Below are 19,564 nucleotides of genomic sequence, written 5' to 3'. Positions count from 1 at the left end.
TCCCTGCGCTCTCAATAGATGGTGCAAGTCAAAATGTCCAAATCGCCCGTAGACCCTCTGTCTGCTGTGGAAACCGGCTCTCAGTCGCACTATTTTCAGGTAAAATCCACACACTTTGGTCCATTATTCACACATCTATCGCCGGGGCGAGTGTGGTGGTGGTGATGGTGGGGAAATGGTCAGTTAATGTCTTTGCTACTTGTTGTTGAAATTGAGGCGTCGCGTTTTGGCAGGGAGCTACTTTTTTTTTTTTTTTTTTAAATACCTTCGCCTTCACTTAAACTGCAGATTAATGCTTGATCGGTAAAAAAATCAAAGGGTTGCAATTATAAAGTGGTTATAATGCCTGTAACAGACCCAGAGAAACAGGTTAAAACCTCCTTAGACCTTGATCCATTTGCTGTTTGAGATCAGGCCTTTTGTGCCTTCTGTATTGATGCTTTATTATTTATTCCTAATGCATTTCCTGCAACACTGAATCCGCACTGATGTAGGGACACCAGCACACACCAGTAAGCTCATGGGACTTGTATGCTGGTTTTTATTGGTCTGAAGGTGCATGGCTCTAACTCACCTGTAGCCTGAATCTACAGGGCCTGTCAGCTCCCGCCGCAACATCCAAGCTTTCTTATTAATGGGCAGTGTTAAAGGAGGCCTGAGGAAAACTGTCTCCTGCGTTATGCTGACCACTGTGTGCAGCTAGATTGATTTAGTCCTGAGATATTTGGGATTCTGGTAAAGTTGCAGCTGCTCTTGTGCGCAGCAGCTCTTTTACAGACATTATCCATAATTTTGGCTTTGTCAAAATTATAAAGAAAAATCCTCATCCAAGCTAGTTTCATGTTTAAATATTTATGTGCCAGGGCAAAAATCTGTTGCTGGGTCCCTATGGAGCTCCACAATATTTAACCAACCACTCCCGTAAAAGATAAAATGACTGGTTGGTTGATTAATTGATTACTCGACTGACAGAAAACAAATGGCAGCAATTTTGATAACCGATTTATCATTAGTCATTTTTCAAGCAGAAATGCCACAAATTCATGTGCTGCAGCTTAAGTTTTGCAGGTTTCTATGATAGTAAACTCAACATTTTTGGGTTTTTGACTGTGGTTCAGACAAAACAGGAAATTTGAAGATGTTAACTTAGGATTCAGGAAATAATGATGGCCATTTTCACTATTTTCAGACACTACACAAATTACTTGTCAGATGTATTGATAATGGAAATAAGGGTTGGTTTTGCATCTTCTTCTGTGATGGAATAATACGACCCAGCTCCAGGTATGTTGGGATACACAAAGAAAAAATTAAAGCAGTTTTGATAAAACACAACTTTACCACAAGAGACCACAAAATAAACTAATACAACGGAGTCCCTCCATAAGAAAGGGGCCACAAGTTGGAGGACTGAGGACCCATCAGAGTTTATGGTCTATGGTGTTAGCTTTTCCCGATTGGTAATCAATCAACCTATCTATCAATCTATCTAGCTACTCTTCCTTTTCTCTCTCTCACCGGTGTGCTTCTCTTTCATCACAGCTGCCCAGGAAGTTGCCTAAACGGAAGAGCCGCTTCAAACGCTCAGATGGCAGCACGTCTTCTGACACAACATCCAGCTTCATCAAACGGCAGGTAAAAAGCTCTCGGAGCCATTTCCTTGCTGCCTTCTTCCTTATTTATTCATGCACCGTTGGTTACATTATGTCCTGGCACATCACAGTCACCGGCAGGTTATCTCACCAATTTGTATTGGGAGAAAAATGTAGGCCACACTGTGCTCTAAGGTCTAAATCAAGCTATAGTGGTTTGAAGTTGCTTTTTCCACTAGAAGAGGCGTCTTCATTATTCCGTTGCCATCAGTACAACACCTATAGATTTTAGCAGATATATTCTGTTGGTGGTGAACTCCGGTTCCTCTTTTGGGCTAAAAAATACATTTGCAGCTCTGTATTTATTATCCTGGCATCCAGTTCATGAACGTTTCTGCTCTGCATCTTCACCCACTGTGGTGCCTCCTCAGGTGCAGTTGTTGTTTTGCACAGTAGAGGGCAGCAAAGTGCTTGAGAGGTATTGGTGTGTTACATCAAAATCCCAACACAGCCCAGTTTTTTTTAATTAATGTTTTTAGGTCATGCACGTGCAGAAGACTCAGATGGAGATTTGGTGTTATTTAAGACGATCTGTGCGACTGAGAAGAAAAAAAGGCAGAAGAGATTTCCATTATACTGTTACTGCGGGGCTGTTATGAATCATACACTCTCATCCTGATCAGCTGATCCAATGATGTATAATAATCAAAGCAATTTTAATTTGCGTCTGTGTGCTGTTTCTGAATATGTATTTGACTGGATTTGGGCGTCAGTGTAAAAGCAGAGGTGGTTTCAGAGAGTCCAGCCAAGGGGAGAACTCGATCCCTGTAGAAATCGGGTTGTGAGGAGTTGAGAAGTTTCACCGAGCTCATCCCAAACCACTAGATCCCCGAGGTTCATGGGCCTCGATACATCAAAGAGGGAAAGTCGGGAGTTGGGAAGGATTCAGATATCCGCTCTAAAAAAGAAGCCTTGTGTACTAATGACAGAAACTACAAGGCTCTCTCTCTACCTTCCTGCTGGCTTTCACACCTTCTACAGAATACACAATATCTCCAGTATCCATTTAGTCCTGATTTATTAATCTAGAGCTGAAACCATTTGAGTAGAATAGGACCCAATGAATAGATTTGAACTTTGTCATTCAACAAGGTGGAAAATTGTCTTTTGTTCTACCATTAAAAACACATCACAAAACAACAGTGACAATATGAAGTATTTGATTAATTGATTAATTAAGAGACAGTCATTTACCAAAAGTAAAAGTGGCCATAATACAGAATGGCCTATTTCAGAATAATGAATATTACTGGATTAAAATTACTGATGTGCACATCACTTTAGTTTTGCAGCTGGTAAATTACTTTATATACTGCTGGGTGGCTTGAAAATCAGTAAAGGGATCAATAAAGTCCTGCATTAACCTATAATAATACATCAGAATTAATTTCTTGATTATATTCGAGTTATTAATCTGAATCTGCAAAGCAACTAGTAACTAAAGTTATCAACTAATTGTGCTGGAGTAAAAAGTACAATATTTGCCTGTGAATTGTCATGGAGTAGTAGTAGTATACGATTGAGGAGTATAAAGTAGCATAAAATAGAAATAGTAAAGAACAATACAAGCAATGATGAGCAGTATAAGTACCTGAGTTCATGTTCTTTGTTACTTTATTTTTGGTTTAAGACATTGGTCTAGACATAAATAGCAATTTAAAGATGTTTCCATGGACCTTAGTAAACTGTGATGGACATTTTTCATTATTGTTTTTATAGACCTAACATTAGAGAATATATTCATTAATAATCAATAATGAAAATAATTCTTAGCCTGGATCCTAAACTAATTTAGCTGATAGGAAAGAAGTTAAAATGCAACAATTAGTCGATTAACCAGTGTTTTTCAGAAAATTAATTTTGGTAATCAGTTGGATTTGGTACATTTTTGATACATATTTAGATAAGATTCAAATAAGCAGCAAATCCTCAATTTGAGAAGCTGGAACCAACAAATATTCTATATTTTTGCTTGAAAAATGACTCAAATGATTAATCAATCATTGAAATGATCTGATTGACTGATTGACTAACTGTTCCAGCTTCAATCAAAATGTAGTTGAAAGGAAAGTAGTTGAAACATTAAAAAAAAAAAAAAAAAAATTATCTTCCACATTAAAATGAACTTACAAGGTTTCAGAGACCACGGGAATGATATTCCTTTCTAACCAGAGTGGTTCATTTGTTTTGACACCTGCAAACATGAAATTCAAATACTATGAAAAAATACCTTGGTTTCATGCATAGCACCATTAGTGTAAGGGAATGTGGAGCAGTATGAGAGGCGTTAGTGAGAAGAAGGGAAAAAAAAAGGGCTGAGCAGACATCTTCTTCAGGAGGGGACATTAGTTATCCTGATCGGGGGGCTTAATGACAATCTCCAGATTCCCTGAGAATATTGCACGGCTTAAAATATTCATGATGCTCATTTTGAAGGCCTCGGGCGATGTGATGTGTGGGTTCACTGTTCACACCAGCACCTTTAGTTTCATTTCAATCGTTACCATTCTCTCTGCATGCACAATAGGCACCCCCCCACCCCCCCAACCTGACCCCCTGATAGGTGATATGATAAAGTGTTTTATGCAGAAGGAGTAAATTTCACAAACAGAGCAGATAGTTTCTTGTCTGTGATAGGGGTGGGGTGTCTATGGAGGAGCAGTGGAGTATGACTCATTTCTGCAGCAGGATACAATAAGCAGTATGCTGCCATAAGTGTGGATGTATGTGTTATATGTAGGACATGAGGCTCTAAAACAGGAGGAGAAATCTTGAGCTGTGTGATCAGAACAGCAGTCTCCTCTCGGTTTCTTCTCTACCTGTGCACGTCGAATTGGACGTGAACGGAGGAATGATGTGATGCAAATTTAGAAAGGTGGTTTGATCAAGTGACGCAAAAGCCGCCTCGGTTGTTGTTGTTGTTTGTGTGTGTGTTGTGATGGAATGAGGTGGGGTTAAGAATAGAAAAGAAGGTGCTGCTGCTCGTCTGCTCCAGTGCAGGTCGTCCCTGGTTAGGGGATGGGACACAGTACAGTTTGTCTGCATTTTACAGCATGTAGTATACAGAGAGGGAGGGACTGGCAGCAGCAGCAGCATCACATTAACTGAGTAAGTACAAATGACGGCCTTCTCCTTCTCCCTGTCTGAAACTCATCTCCTCCTGTCTCGCTTTGTTCCATCTCATCATTGCCGATCCTCTCTCTTGTTTTTCCTTTGTCTTCCTCTCTCACCTCGCCTCCCCTCTCCAACAACCCTTTTGTCTCTCTCATTCCTTCACCTGTTTTACTTTCTTGATTGGCATCATCCCGCATGCACACTTCACACATCTCCGCCGAGTCTTGTGATTGATCAATTTGACATACTGTACGCCTGATCTTGACTTTGATATTGATGTAACCACACTGTTAGTGAGTGATTTATTGCACTGTGTATGAGAGAGCTCTGTGCATGTGTATACTGCTGACACTGAATTATGGCCGCACAGTTAATCGAACACTTTTTGAAATTGGATATTTGGCAACTGGATTTCCAAATTGCTGGAGCTTGCAGTTTTTTTTCTTTTTTTTTTCCTGTGAGGGAAAAGTATTTCAGCCTCCTGAATTACATATTCTGCTGTTGTGCAGAATCTCCTTCCTGCAAATAAAGCCAGAGAAATTAGATTTTTCCCTATCAGCATCCACTCCTTGCATTTTATTTACTTTCAAAAGCAATGATTTATATTTTTGTTACAAATCATGTAATCTCCACATTACTACCAACTATTTGTAAGGCACTTTTAAGTCATGTTTTTTCTGCTGTCCTGGTATGCATTGTTTCATGCTAGCGGCGTGGCTTTAGGGATGGCAGTGCCATCTGTTGGCTGGTCCACCACCTTGCCTCAGACTTAAATGTCTCAACAAATATTGGATGGATTGCCGTGAAATTTTGAACAGTATTTCATGGTTTCCAATGGATGAATTGTATTAACTTTGGTGATTCTGTAATTGTTTATTTAGCGCCATCATCAGGTCATTATTTCAATTTGCCCACTACTTTAATATCTGCAGAACTAATTCGATTCCCATCAGCCTCTGCTTTACATTGTGTTCAGTGCAAAATGCCAACAAGTCAGATGATGGCATTGCCATTGTGAGTACGTTAGCACTTGCAGCATGCAGCATTTAAGTCAAAGCACTGCTGTGCCCAAAGAGGACAGTATGCTTCCACAGAAGTGCTTGCCAGATGGACGAACATCTTCAGAAACACCCTCCCCCGTCTGACAATGGTTTGTTTTTTTCCGAAACCAACAACCTGGCTCTCAAGCCTCCTTCACGCAGTGATTGGACAGTTGTGTGGAAGTGAGAAAGTAAACAGGATCTGGCCTCCGCTCTCAAGCTCTGTTTTCATCCTTTAAATAGCTATTTTCTGTCACTTTTCACATGTATACACGAGTACAACACTATGAATTGCTTCCAGGTCAGACTGTCTGAAAATGTGCACCATTCTGTCCATATTTAAATGATAATCGCATCTCTCCCTCTCTATGACATCCAGTCTTTAACCACAACTTTGATTATGGCTGTTCAGAACAGCTATAAACACTTCTGAATTCCAACATGGCACACTGTGTAAACTTGTTCTTTGTGTGTATAAACCCATCACAAAGACTTGATCATAATCACAGTTTACAAACATTACTGATATAATTTTAACTTAAAGTTGCTATAATCAGTGTTTTATCATATTACCAATGGATCAACGGTAAAGTGAAAGGAGTCACTAATATTGATGATGCCTCAGAGATAAATCACTAGACTCTAAAGTTTGCCCTCAGCCAGATGGAGCATTTTAGTGTCTTTTAACTCAGTTTCATGGTTTTGATTCACTCTCACTGCACTCACAGTGTTGTTTCCAGCAGCAGCAGGCAGCTGTTTTCAGTGAAAAAGCTCTTGATAGGCCGACTGTATGCTCTCTGCCCACCACCAAACAGACAAAGTTAGTGACTGCCTGCTGAGCATACTGGAGCGAATATTGGACTTTTTCACTTGGATTTGTTGGATTGACACAAACACAACCCTAAATGATTGTTAATGTTGTTCTGTGGTTTCTGGATGCTTAAATAAGCAATTCATAGCAACTCACTTGTTACACTGCCCCAAAGTGACAAAAAATAAAATCAACATCAAGAAGCATTAACAACAATTTTATTTGTTCTCTGCTGTTATTTTGTGCCCTAAAATGTCAAATGATTTGAGAATTGCAAATTCCCAGTCTTGCATTTCGATTTTCTGTCATGAGGTTTTGCTCATGTTTTGATCAGTGACTGTTGCTTTAAAGTTGCTCTTTGGCATACTGTACTATGGCTAATCAGTTAATTAACTTACAGTTTAAGAACAGAGCCAACGGTGAAGACATCTCTACATCTCTTGCCAAAAGAAAATTAGAACACATTTAAATGTTAATTATTAAACCACTGAACAACGTATCAGTAAAATCATGGTAAAATTAGTGTCAAAATCCCCTGCTGCTCTGTCCCTAGACTGTAGGATGACTTGGCCCTCCTGAGGACTCTACTAGCTGGATGACACACTTCCCCGTCAGCCCCTCCCTGTGGAGTTGAGGCCATCAGTGTTGCAGTGTGTGAAGAATAATCACAGAAGCTGCATAGGAAAGAGCAATGTTAAATTTAGCCCGAAGACGGGGACATTAGCAGTTAAAATTAAATAAATAAAAAAACAAGACACCCTCAGACCAGACAATAAAGATGTACTCTGCACTGCAGAACCAGAAAACTACTATTTTCTGGTGGCAGCGCTGTTTTTGTTTTTTTGTTGTTTTTTTTTTTTGAAGGATTTGACAGATAGCTAGGACAGAGTGTGTGCAGCAGAGGTCCACAGCCTCATGTCCAAACATTAATAATAAACGACAATCAAAGCCCAGGCAGCTCTCTGTGTTCTAACATCATTAAACAGCTCTCTGACATAACGCCTTTCCCCTGCGCCCACCACCATATTTATTCCACTTTTATGTCTGTGTGTGTTTGAGTGTGTTCCCAGTGAAGACAGAGCAGTGAGAAAATTCAGATTCATGTCTTTATCAGGCTCTAGCGCCGTCCTCCTAATCAGCCAGGTATGCAACTCTCTCTGCTGTCTTTGTGTCTCTGTCTCCCGCGGTCATGGTCCTTTTCCTCCCCCCTTCTCCCTGCCGTGTTTCCCCTCTTTTCTTCCATCTTCGATGAGGATAGCTATCTGGGTCTCACTCCACTCCTTCATAGCATTTTATTACATTCTAATCTCATCTTCCCCTTGAGATAGCCTCGCTTTATCTCGTCATATATATCGTTTATACCTCTCTCGTCTCTCCAACCATCTGTCTGTCACTCTCTGTCCTCGTAAACATTCTTCTCTTTTCAGGATCTCTTGTCAACGATATTCACCCCCCTTTCTCTTTCCCTCTCTCTCTCGCTCTCTCTCTGTCTGTCTATCCTGTTCTTCCTCACCCTCCTTTTCTCTCTCTCGGTGCTGCTCTGGCACTGGTGCAGTGTTGCCTTGCAGAGCTGCTAAAAATCAGATCTGGTTATCTAACATAGACACACACACAAAAAAAAGAAACAAGAAGAGCTGTTCGCTTGCTGCTTCTCTGGGGCTTGAAGTGGTACTGTAGATAAAGATTTATTTTGGATTATACATATGCATTCTGAAGTGCAGAGAAAGCAAAGGTGGTGGTTGTTTTTCATGTCTGGGCACTTTTTTCTTGTATTTTGAGCCTGAATTTCCTTTTGTTGTGCTCCTGCTAATTGGTCCTCCAGAGGATCCGCTTGTATGTGTTGGCAAGATGGATGACCAGGACTAAGTCTCTGCACTCTGGAGGAGAGGAAAAACCAAAGTGAAAACTGTATTATGTGCTGTTTTTCAGTTTCTTAACACCTTGCTTCATTTGCAAGAGTATGCTTGATCATCTCTGTATATATTAATGTAGTTATGAATACTGCAGTTCCATGTGAAAGGTTTATCTGAGCGTCTTCTTTCCTGCTTCATTTGTCACTTCTTTTTATATCAGGTTTGTCTCCTGTCTCGCCTTTCTCTCTTGCCTGACTCGGGTTTGTTTTTGCTGCAGCGGTTCTCTTTACTGACAGATTCAGGGCTAAGTTCCTTCAGCGAAGCCAAATAGATACCAAATATAGGAGAACTCTCACATGTACACACATACACACACTCACTCGCACAATCCAAACTGCACCTAGAACACTACTGCATTTTCTGCTCTGTCTCATGTTTTTCTCAGCATAACGACTACATCAGTGATTTTCTTTATTGATTATACTCTGGACCTTCTCAATTAATTTCTTATTTGCTTTGGCTGTAAGATGCTCATAGCATCTTACAGAATCAACAGAATCTATAGAGTCATTTTCAAATGTCTTGCTTTTTGTCCTGCCAACAGTTCAAAAGATATTCAGTTTACTCTCATATACAAATCTAGTTGCTGACTAATTTTCAGCCAATCTACTGATTGATTAATCGACTAATCATTTCAGATCTACAGGATATAACACGGACGTTTAAAAAACCAATCACAGAAGTCTTCTCACAGGTTCTGATTACAGGCCAGCGGCAGAACCTACTGAGCGATTTTCACCGTTTTATTATGTGCAAAATGTCTGTGTCTTTGCTTGCTTTATCTGTCGCTCGGAGCATAATATGCTAGCCATCCCTGGGATGTGTCCTTAAACCGCTTACAATGAAAAATGATAGCCAGCATATATTTTGCTAATGAGGAGATGTCCTTGGAGAATAAACAGGGGAAGAAAGGATGTATATGTGCTGCACTGTGGGGGATGATGGAATGGATTGGGGCCAAGCAGGAGAGAAGAGGAAGCAGTTGCCTCCTTTGTGCTATATTTGGTCTACCAGAAGATGGCTGGTGTGGGAGAGCAGCGCATTGTGTTGTAGATACACACAGGCTCTCACACATGAATGTGTTCATGAATACAGACACGTATTTGCACGTACACCTGCACACAACCCGACTGCAGAAGAGAAGCCAGATGAAAGCAGACGTATAAATGGAAGCAGCAGATCTCTGTATCTAACCTCATATGTCAAGCAAGTAATGAAATCGTCAATTCACATATCACAAACAATAACCCAACCACATCCACCTCCGGCTCTCTCCTGACAGGGGTCGGCTGATTCGTACACCAGTAGACCGTCGGATTCAGACCTGTCAGCGGAGGAGGACCGCGAGGCGTATCGGCGTGAAGCCGAGCGCCAGGCACAACTGCAGCTCGACAGAGCTAAGGTAGGTCAAACACTGATTCACACTGCTACGTGCTGTAGTGTTTCAACAGTTGTATAAGTTAATATATGCGCTTGTAAGTCTGGAGCCACATGTGTTCATCGACTACTTTCATATATACAATGGGGGAAATTATTTAAGTACGTTTACTCAACTGTTCATGTATGTGTTGTTCTGGAAAATGAAGAACTCAAAAGGCTTAAGTCAAAGTGAATAACTGTCTGTACTGTAGTTTCCATCATTGACTGGTGGTTTTCTGCTTATTTACTGTGGCCACAGTCCAAACCTGTAGCGTTTGCAGTAAAGACGAATGTGAGTTACTGTGGAGCTCTGGATGAGGACTGTCCTGTCCAAGGAGCTGCAGTCAATTTTGATGCCAAAGACTTCCTGCACATCAAAGAAGTGAGTGACTATCTCTCTGACCACCTCCCTTACATTAAAAACACAACAGATATTTGTGACACGTTGCTGTTGGCCTGAACTCAACAGAAGTACAATAATGACTGGTGGATCGGTCGGCTAGTAAAGGAGGGAGCAGACATCACCTTCATCCCCAGCCCTCTACGACTAGAGGCCATGAGGCTCAAACAGGAGCAGAAACAGAGGTCAGTTCATAAATTTAACCACAAGCTTGTCTGATAAATCAGCATTTGTTTCCACAATATGAGTCTGATAAATTTGTGTTGTGCTCTTTGCAGGAAAACAGGGGGTAACTCCTCTAGTTTAGGAGACATGGTGACCGGGGGCTGGAGGACTACACCGCCATCTGCAGGTGAATGTAAGTACTACAGCCCTGCTTCTTGGTTCTGGAACAGAAACCTACTTTTTTCTGTCTTTTTCCCTTAATTTATTGTTATTTTCTTGTTTTCACAAGCCAAACAGAAGCAAAAACAGGTAGGTTTTGGCACTTTATGAGGACACATATTTTAACTTTTAACTTAAAGGAATATTATCAGGGTATCTGCAGGAAAGGTGTTACTGTCTTTTTTTTTATTATTATTATTATTATTATGAAAATGAAAAAACATATTGAAAACATGATCTCTGCAGAAACCCTGATTATGTTTTTCTTTTTTTTTTTTATCTTTTCATAACAAACAAACCCAACCCCCATAATTTCTCACTGCTGTTCTCTCTGTTCTTCATCCCCCTCCTGTCGTCCTCCCCTATTTCTGGCAGGAACACGTCCCTCCCTACGACGTGGTGCCCTCTATGAGGCCGGTGGTTCTCGTGGGACCATCGCTGAAGGGCTATGAGGTCAGCCTCTCCCCATTTCACCTCCAGCAGACAGAGAACGACTGCCTCACACTGCACCCTTTTCACCGTTAAAACTGTCCCTGCCCTGCTGTAGCTTTTAGCCCTATGATCAAAAGTACAAAACTTTAAGTTATTCAGTTTACCATGATATTAGATGAATAGAAGCAGCAAATCTTGAAACTTGAGAAGCTGGAACCAGAGAATATGTCGCACTTGTTCAGTTTTTTTTTCTTTAAAAATGACTTAAGCGATTAATTGATTATCAAAATAGTTGCAGGTTATTTTTCTGTTGATGGACTAATCAATTAAAAGACTAATCCTTTCAGTGCTACATGACAGTAAAAGTAACAGGAAGCTCACTGCCATTAACTGGGTATTAGAGCATGAAGTGCCACAATGAAATGAAAACACTGCAGATCAGCACCATCAAATTAAAACCAACAACAGACCTATATATATATATATATATATATATATATATATATATATTTGTGCTTAACACTGATGGTCTCAATAAGCCTAATATAAACACACAGTTCCACTCAACAAGCGTTCACATCCTCTACTGAAGTAAAACAACCAATACCAGTGTAAAAATACTCCACTACAAGTGAAAGTCTACGACTGATAAAGCAAAAAGGACCCAAATAGTACTTAAGCAGCATTTTACCGTTGCTTGTAGACGTGCACGTACTTTTTAACTATAAATAATGTTTTTCATCATAAATTAATCTCCTGAGTATATTATATTTATCCTCTACTGACCGAAAATTGTTTGCACAATTTAATAAAAAAAAAAAGAAAAAAAAAAAAGAAAACTCACCCACTGCTGAGCTTCAACAAGAGTCGCGGTGCCTCCGGAACTGAATCGTTTACAGCTTGTTTTGCTTCCACTTTTGCTTGAAATTCGCGCTGCACACAAATATCCTTTAACTCTGTGACCCGGAAAGTGGAAAATGCTCCAAACGTACATGTTTCCCCTGTGATATTCCTGCACTGTTCAACAATTCGCCGCAGTCGAGCGGTCACCTCCTGTAGGCTGGAAGTAAACTGATGACTATCAGTCTCACCTGCGAGGAGACGCCCAGGTGGGGCAGTGCTCGGTGGTTAGAGTGACCGGGGGGCGAGGGGCGGCGCTGGGGGAACCGTAATCTGAAGGGGGAACAGACCTCGGCACAAAACCGGTGTATGATGCGTTCACGTCACATCGTTTAAACCGTAATTACGAGGAGCTGAGTGGGAAAAAACACTAAGGTCAGTCTGAAATCCCGAGATGTCAGGAATTTCATGTAAACAAACTGTTGGTCATGAGCTGCTGCACTGTTAAATTGGCGAAACTGCACAGGTCGGACTAACTAGTGGTGGAAAGTAACTAAGTACATCTACTCAAGTGTTGTATTTAAGTAGTTTTGATGTACTTAACTATACCTCAGAGTATTTCCATTTTATGCAGCTTTATACTTTTATTCTACTAAATTTTGGAGGGAGATGTACTGTTTACTCCTCTACATTTATTTTACAGCTTTAACTACCAGTTACTTTTCAGATTAAGATAAATAACATGAATATAATCAACAAATAAATTATGATGTAGTTTTATAGATATTGATCCCGTTATTGATTTACAAGCCAGCCAGCAGTAAGAAAAATCAATATAATATATAACTAATTATCTAATTAGAGAATTGTGGTGCTACATTTAATCACAAATTGACCACAAATACAGGTATAATCCTTTGTCTTTTTCTCTTTACTCATGAATTTACACACTTTTCAAGTTGTTTTTTTTTTTTAGCAGGTCCTTTGTTGCACTTAATAAAGTAATTATTTTCATTACTGCTGGAGTTCTTGTTTTTATAAAGGAACAATGTTTTACTTGAGTACACGTTTTGGCTACACTACCCACCTCTGTATACACGTATGTAATTTTATAACGTATCTTTAAATGTTATTTTATAGGTTTGTATTCTGTCTTTTTAAAACAAACTGTTTCTGTCGTCCTACCCAGGTGACGGATATGATGCAGAAAGCTCTTTTTGACTTCCTGAAACACAGATTTGAGGGAAGGTCAGTAAAATGGGGAGATTGGAGAATAACTCCTGTAGTTGTGTAAGGTCAGGTCTTTAATTAATCTCATCAAAAATGTTTCACTGAATTTTTTTCTCTGTATTTTGTGATATTGTTTGCAGAATCTCAATCACCCGTGTAACTGCCGACCTGTCTTTAGCCAAGAGATCTGTCCTCAACAAAAGACCCATAATGGAGCGATCCAACACTCGCTCCAGCCTAGGTAATGTCTGGAGGCTTGGGCAGTAAAAGTAACAGATCATCCTTTGGTTTAGTGCATAAAGGTCTAGCAGACCTAATCCAGCTTTTTTTGCCAAGAAAACCATCATATTTACTTTGACCGGCTTCAGCTGCTGAGTATTTATTGTTGCGGACTGACTGTGTTCCCCACCAACACTCTCTCAGCGCAGTTGCCTGTCTGTTTTGCCAGTTGCGGTGTATCATGACTGACCTTTGGTGGGCCATGTTGTACTACACAAGCATCTCTGTTTCAGCTTAATGGAAGAAAAGTTTCATATGTTTTTGATGGTTCTGATCATACAATCATACCTTCAGGATCTCTAAATACCTCAATGCCATGACACTGTCCAAGCCTAAATGTAAACACGAAAACTCCATAGGTCTTTGCTCTCGAGAAGCAATGAGTTTTAACTTATGAAATGTGTCGTATTTGTACAGCGGAGGTTCAGAGTGAGATTGAGAGGATATTTGAGCTCGCCAAAACCCTGCAGCTGGTGGTTCTGGACGCGGACACCATCAACCATCCTGCGCAGCTCGCCAAAACCTCCCTCGCACCCATCATTGTCTACGTTAAAGTTTCCTCACCAAAGGTGCAGTAGTTTACATCACTTGATGATTTGAAAGTCAGATTCAGGCAGCCTCATCTTCCTTGATTTATAATGCCATCTTTACCTTTCTCTCAGGTGCTCCAGAGGCTGGTCAAATCCAGGGGGAAGTCTCAGAGCAAGCACCTGAATGTGCAGATGATGGCTGCAGACAAACTTTCTCAGTGTCCCCCTGTGAGTGGAGGGAGCATTATGATTTACCATAACCCAACAAGATGTATTTGTTGTTTTTATGATGATAATTTGAATACCAAGATATAGTTGCAGATTAATTCTGTCGATCATCTACATGATTAATTGATCAATCGTTTCATCTCTACATTACATTTACTTAACGTGAGCATGTTAACATGGTGTTTGTTAATATCTTAGCCTGCTAATGTTATCAGTTTAGCTGAAGAACCACCTCACAGAGCAGCTAGCATGGCTGTAGGCTCTCAGTCTTGTTTATTTCTTTCTTGTTGTTCACTTGTAGGATATGTTTGATGTCATTTTGGATGAGAACCAGCTGGAAGATGCTTGCGAGCATTTGGCCGAATACCTGGAGATCTACTGGCGTGCCACTCACCTCCCAGGAAACACCCCTCTTAATCCCTTATTGGAGCAGAGTCTGATGACCCCGCCTTCTGCCATCTCTAGCCTACAGGTGAGTTTATCTTCATCTGTTTTTAAAAAGCAAGAGAGCATGTTTCAATACTGTGTTAATACTGTTTTAAGACTCTTAACTAGGAATCTTGTTTTGAACATGTAGTATGTTGTCGCTGTCCTTACCAGCTCTTCCCATCTCAGATTCTCACTCCTGTGTTTTTATTTAATTGTTTCCGGTTGTCCTGTCTGTCCTCTCACTCACTCCATGCTTAACATTTTTGCAGTTTTCTGAAACACAGGAATTAATTGAATGATCGCTTACAAAATGGGGTGAGTAGTAGGGTTTATACATATATATATATATATATATATATTTGCACTCTCAACCCCAGCAGTCCCTTTTACACACCTACTGACACCTGAACACGACTCAGCGGCTGAGACAGCGAATGAACAGCATTTTATTCATTCAGATCTCACCAGAGAAAAGATGGGGCGTGTGTTCCTTTATTGCATCCTGCCTCCTTTCCTTTAGTTGATGGTCTCAGGTGAATTAACGCTGCTACACAAGCTTTCTGACAGAAAATTCACAAAGCAGTTTAGCACAAGCTTCAATTTAACACCATAATGGAGAACATCACATTTGGAATAAAAACATTTTGTGTGAAATGTCAAAGTTTCCCCGTTGTTCTCTATTTTCTTTCAATTTCCTTTTCCAAGCATGCTTTGTGAATGGCGGCCCCGCTCACAGTGGCACCTAATGCTATCTTGAATGACAGTGGCATCGTGACAGTGTAAATAATGCGTTCACCGAAAATAATCGCAAATTTACACAACAATAAACTGAGACCATAACACCTGTACAATAACATTTTATGTACAAGAGTAACCCCCTGACCATCCATTCGAGTGTTTCACTTGCATTTCTTTTGTTCAGTGTCTGTAGTATTAATCAGAGATAAAACACTGTAAACACTTTACTGAAAAGGACTTTGAAGAGACTTTACTCTGCAAACACTGCTGCACTACTTCATGCCAGTTAATAAGCTTGTCAACTACAGGGGTACTATTGTAGCAGTGTTATATACAAATGTGCGTGGAGAGTTGTGAAACTGTATCTCAGTCGGTAGTGTTTGAATGTGCTGATCTGTGAATGCGTGCAGGAATCTGTCAGTGTGTAGTCTGATTTGTGAGTGTGTAATGGAATCTGTAAATGTTTACTGAGATTTGTGAATGTGCACACAAATATGGAGCTGCAAATAAGACATAGGCACATTACAAGTTTTGTTGATTTTTAAAGTGAAAAGAAGTAAATACATCTCTGCACTTCAAATCAACAAAATACGTAATGTGCCAAAAATGTTGCATTCAGCTATAAGTTATAGCCGTTTTTTGCACATCCACAAAACCTAAGGTGGGATAGAGATGTATACAAAAAAATAACATAAAATTAAATAAACAAATAATAAAATTTAAATACCAGGAGTATTCGCACTTTGGAATCATAGCTTTTATCAGTGTTGTGGTGATTGTCAGACCTGATGTATAGCTGACAGCTTCTAACTGGCATCATAAGTGAGATTTTGTTGCAGTGTTTGTTATTATCTTAGCTATTGAGAGTTAAAAGATGTATTTGCATTTTTTAAACAGTTCTGACATGCCCATATCTAGGTTGAAAAAGTAACTGGTCTCTGTAGCTGTTCCTTCTGGTTGTACTGGTGTGAAGAGATCCCTTCTTAAAGGAACAATTTCAGCAACCAATAACTTTTTCATTAACACATTTGGGCCTGTGAGTGTTGTTTTAAGACAGATTTGAACCTTACCTTCAAAATCCTTCTTGATGGAGTGTTAGCTTTGTTTTGTCCACTGTATGAGAAAAAACTGTCTGTGCTATTTGAAAAAAAAAGTTTGAAGAAAGTGTGAAGCTACTTTCAGATGTCGCGGTTTCAGAGCTTTCTTCTGACTCTCGTTTTCCCTCCATGACTATTCGAATCCTGCAGAACCAGAACAAAAACCAGTCGCAGCCTCGTGAGGCGGTGGGCTTGGAGGGTGACGAGGAGGAAGACGCGGGCGAGGAGGCCCACTCCCCCTTGGAGCAGGACAGTCTTATGCCATCCGATGAGGCCAGTGACTCCCTGTCTCGTGGCCGGAGGGGGAGCCCGTGCCACAGGGGGGGTGAGGAGGACGAGGAAGAGGAGGGAGAAGAAGAGGAAGAGGAGGAGGAGGAGGATGAGTATGCCTCCCCATGTCATGCTCGCACATACAGGGACATGTACCCCCCTCACCGTGGGCACACAGGCAGTGCCCACAGTGCCAACGGGCACGAGTCACAGGACAGGCTGCTCCAACGCGAAGCTCAGCAAGGTCACAACCAGAGGAACAACCGCCAGCGCAGCCGCCCCTGGCCCCGAGACACCTACTGAAGAGCAAGGCCCTCAAGCCCCCCCCCCCAAGCCCTCCGTCTGTCAAACAGTCCCAAATACAGCATTTAGAGATGGAAAAAAAAACACTCAAAACTTTAATGTAATTCAGAAACAAACAGACTCAGATGTCCAGTTTATAAAGCAGACAACTGTAGGTGTGTAGTATTTACAATCTCTCTCTTCCATACTCCCAGTTTCAATTTATCTAGACCGAGGGGATGTAACGACCTCTCCAGGGTCAAGTCATTCAGATAAAAGTCAACAGGGCTACTCACCTCTGCAATGGAAAGGTTTCAGGCTACCAGCTGTACGCAAACTCAAACTTTAGCTGCTTTGCCTAAGGTTTCTCTATTGTAGGATGTCTCATATACTGGCCTTAAAATTCCTAAGACTTTTAACTATCTTTACTATTGCATGTACAAGTATAATTATTTTAAGACTATTTGCACATTGTCAGAACAGGAACTGAATGATCTTCACAGATAAACTAATGTAGGAATGTCTACTTACTGTTGAATCAATTTATGGGGAATAGTAATGCATTTGATTCCAATGTATATACTGAATGGGCACCTGGTTTTGTTTCATTGCTACTTTAGTTATTGATTTGTCTGATTATGTTACTATGGACTTGTTTGCTGTTTTAGAGAAATGTTGCCACCCATGTGTTGTCAGTTTTTAACTCTGAAGAAGGTGAATGGCGTTTGGGAGACACACACACAGTTTATCATTGTGTAAACGGTTACAATGTTAAGTACGAAGCTGCAGTACAGCGTCAGTGTCACTTACAGTACAGTATGTTCTGGGCATCACTTGTCTTTGCTGTTGCACAATCACTCTCTTAACACCTCTAAAAATCTAAAAACGGGCACAGAGAATGTAAACACAACTAAAAAAGGGAATGTTATCTTTTAAAGGGTGAATTATTTGCCAAACTGCTTGTTTACATCGAGTCATTCACATTTTTTCAAGCACATGCTGCACAGCTGCAGCTCCTCTTCAAGTCCAGGCTTCAGAGAATGTAAGCTTGCATCCCTTTTGCACCTCCAGCACCACCCGGTGTCTCCGACCCGACCGATCGCTCTCTAATTCGATTGTAGCACGTTACTGATTGTAGCATCCACAGTTTCTACCACTTAATCTCACCCCCCACCCCCTTGTGTATGTCTCTGCCAAACCTTGCGTCACGTTAGGTGTACTGCAGTTTTACCACTGGTTTTTAACCAAGGCAGATCCTCAGGTGTAAGTCCTACACACTCATCTCGCTCAACTTCATGTAAACGAATGTGTCGTGCTCCTGAAGGACTCGTAGCACCCATGACACGATGTCATTCTGTTCCTGCACCATTTTTAGTCCATGAGCCGATGACGAGTTGGACGTGATGCTGACGAGCAGCGACCTGCTTCTGTTCACATACAGGGTCGATACTGTCACAGCCTGCTTTAGGAATTAACTGGTTTACTGCTTCCATGTCTCACAGGTATCTCTATCTAGTGTTCTGTATATTTTGAAGAGAAAAAAAAATCAGCATGATTGAAAAAAAAAGAAGAAAAAAAATCTATGCAAGTGTTGCATGAAATCTGATTGTTTCTTTTTACAGTTAAGTATTTTAGTAATGCATTGATTCTGATTCTCTTCGTTGTCTTGTAGTGATAGTCTTGTCTTTGGGGCTACTCACTCCTCACACCACCCACAACACGATTACTAAAAATCAGAACGCATCAGTTTATTTATCCACAAACACTAATATTGGGGAGGTTTTTCCACAATATTGGGCGGACACCGTTTGATGCACTTTTAAAAGTCACTCACTAAAAATTGCCCCAGATCAGATCTATGATTTTTTTTAATTTGTGATATATATAAAAAAAAAGGAATGAGTGAATTATTAAAGCCCTGCATGTCTTAGTTCACCAATTAGCTATTTTCATTATATTTTGGCAGAGTATGTTTTTCAAAGCGGACCAATTTAGCAACTGATACAGCAGTTGAGGTTTTTCGATTTATGAAGCACAATTTTTACAAGGGTTATAATTTAGTTTCCTCTGTCTTATTCTGTATGCAATACTAAGCCTAACATTGAAAAACTTTAAACGCCTTAGACCATCTGGACTTCCTCTTTTGTGTGAGTAGAAAAAAAAAATTGCACTACTTTTTTTTGGGATGGTTGCTTTGTAATGCAATAACTGCACTAAAAATAAATGTATCCACCAGACTACCACAGCGTGCTAGCGTGACCCAACACGCCTCTTCCCTCTATTTATCAGAAGAGACAGCAAATGTGTAAAAAGTGAGACATTTCCTGCCTGATGCTGTATAGAATGCTTTCTATTTGAAAATAGATTTACAATGCTGAGTAAAACATGACTTAAACAAAATAAACATGACATTTTATGTACTTTTAACTGTTTGGGTCATTTTTGTGTTTCACTATATAATACACTTGATGAAAAG

General features: G+C 40.4%; 1 protein-coding gene across 1 annotated transcript; it reads left to right on the top strand.

The window, feature by feature from the left end:
* Positions 1-18: 18 nt before the first annotated feature.
* Positions 19-17,869, top strand: cacnb3a (calcium channel, voltage-dependent, beta 3a). Its single transcript, XM_041051749.1, has 14 exons — positions 19-99; positions 1,543-1,635; positions 9,813-9,932; positions 10,209-10,331; positions 10,419-10,534; positions 10,628-10,707; positions 10,804-10,823; positions 11,109-11,186; positions 13,195-13,253; positions 13,376-13,476; positions 13,932-14,083; positions 14,177-14,272; positions 14,574-14,744; positions 16,687-17,869. The coding sequence occupies exons 1-14, from the start codon at positions 19-21 to the stop codon at positions 17,107-17,109; spliced, it is 1,713 nt and encodes a 570-aa protein (XP_040907683.1). The 3' UTR covers positions 17,110-17,869.
* Positions 17,870-19,564: the final 1,695 nt, after the last annotated feature.

The sequence above is a fragment of the Toxotes jaculatrix genome, chromosome 2, assembly GCF_017976425.1.
Source record: "Toxotes jaculatrix isolate fToxJac2 chromosome 2, fToxJac2.pri, whole genome shotgun sequence".
NCBI lineage: Eukaryota > Metazoa > Chordata > Actinopteri > Toxotidae > Toxotes > Toxotes jaculatrix.
Note: the sequence above shows the minus strand (reverse complement) of the source record. Positions and strands in the feature narration are given on the sequence as shown.

Coding starts and splice junctions, on each gene's coding strand:
- cacnb3a (XM_041051749.1), top strand. CDS start 19: ATGGTGCAAGTCAAAATGTCCAAATCGCCCGTAGACCCTCTGTCTGCT. Junction 9,933..10,208: donor TGCAGCTCGACAGAGCTAAG/GTAGGTCAAACA, acceptor CTGTGGCCACAG/TCCAAACCTGTAGCGTTTGC. Junction 10,824..11,108: donor CCAAACAGAAGCAAAAACAG/GTAGGTTTTGGC, acceptor TATTTCTGGCAG/GAACACGTCCCTCCCTACGA.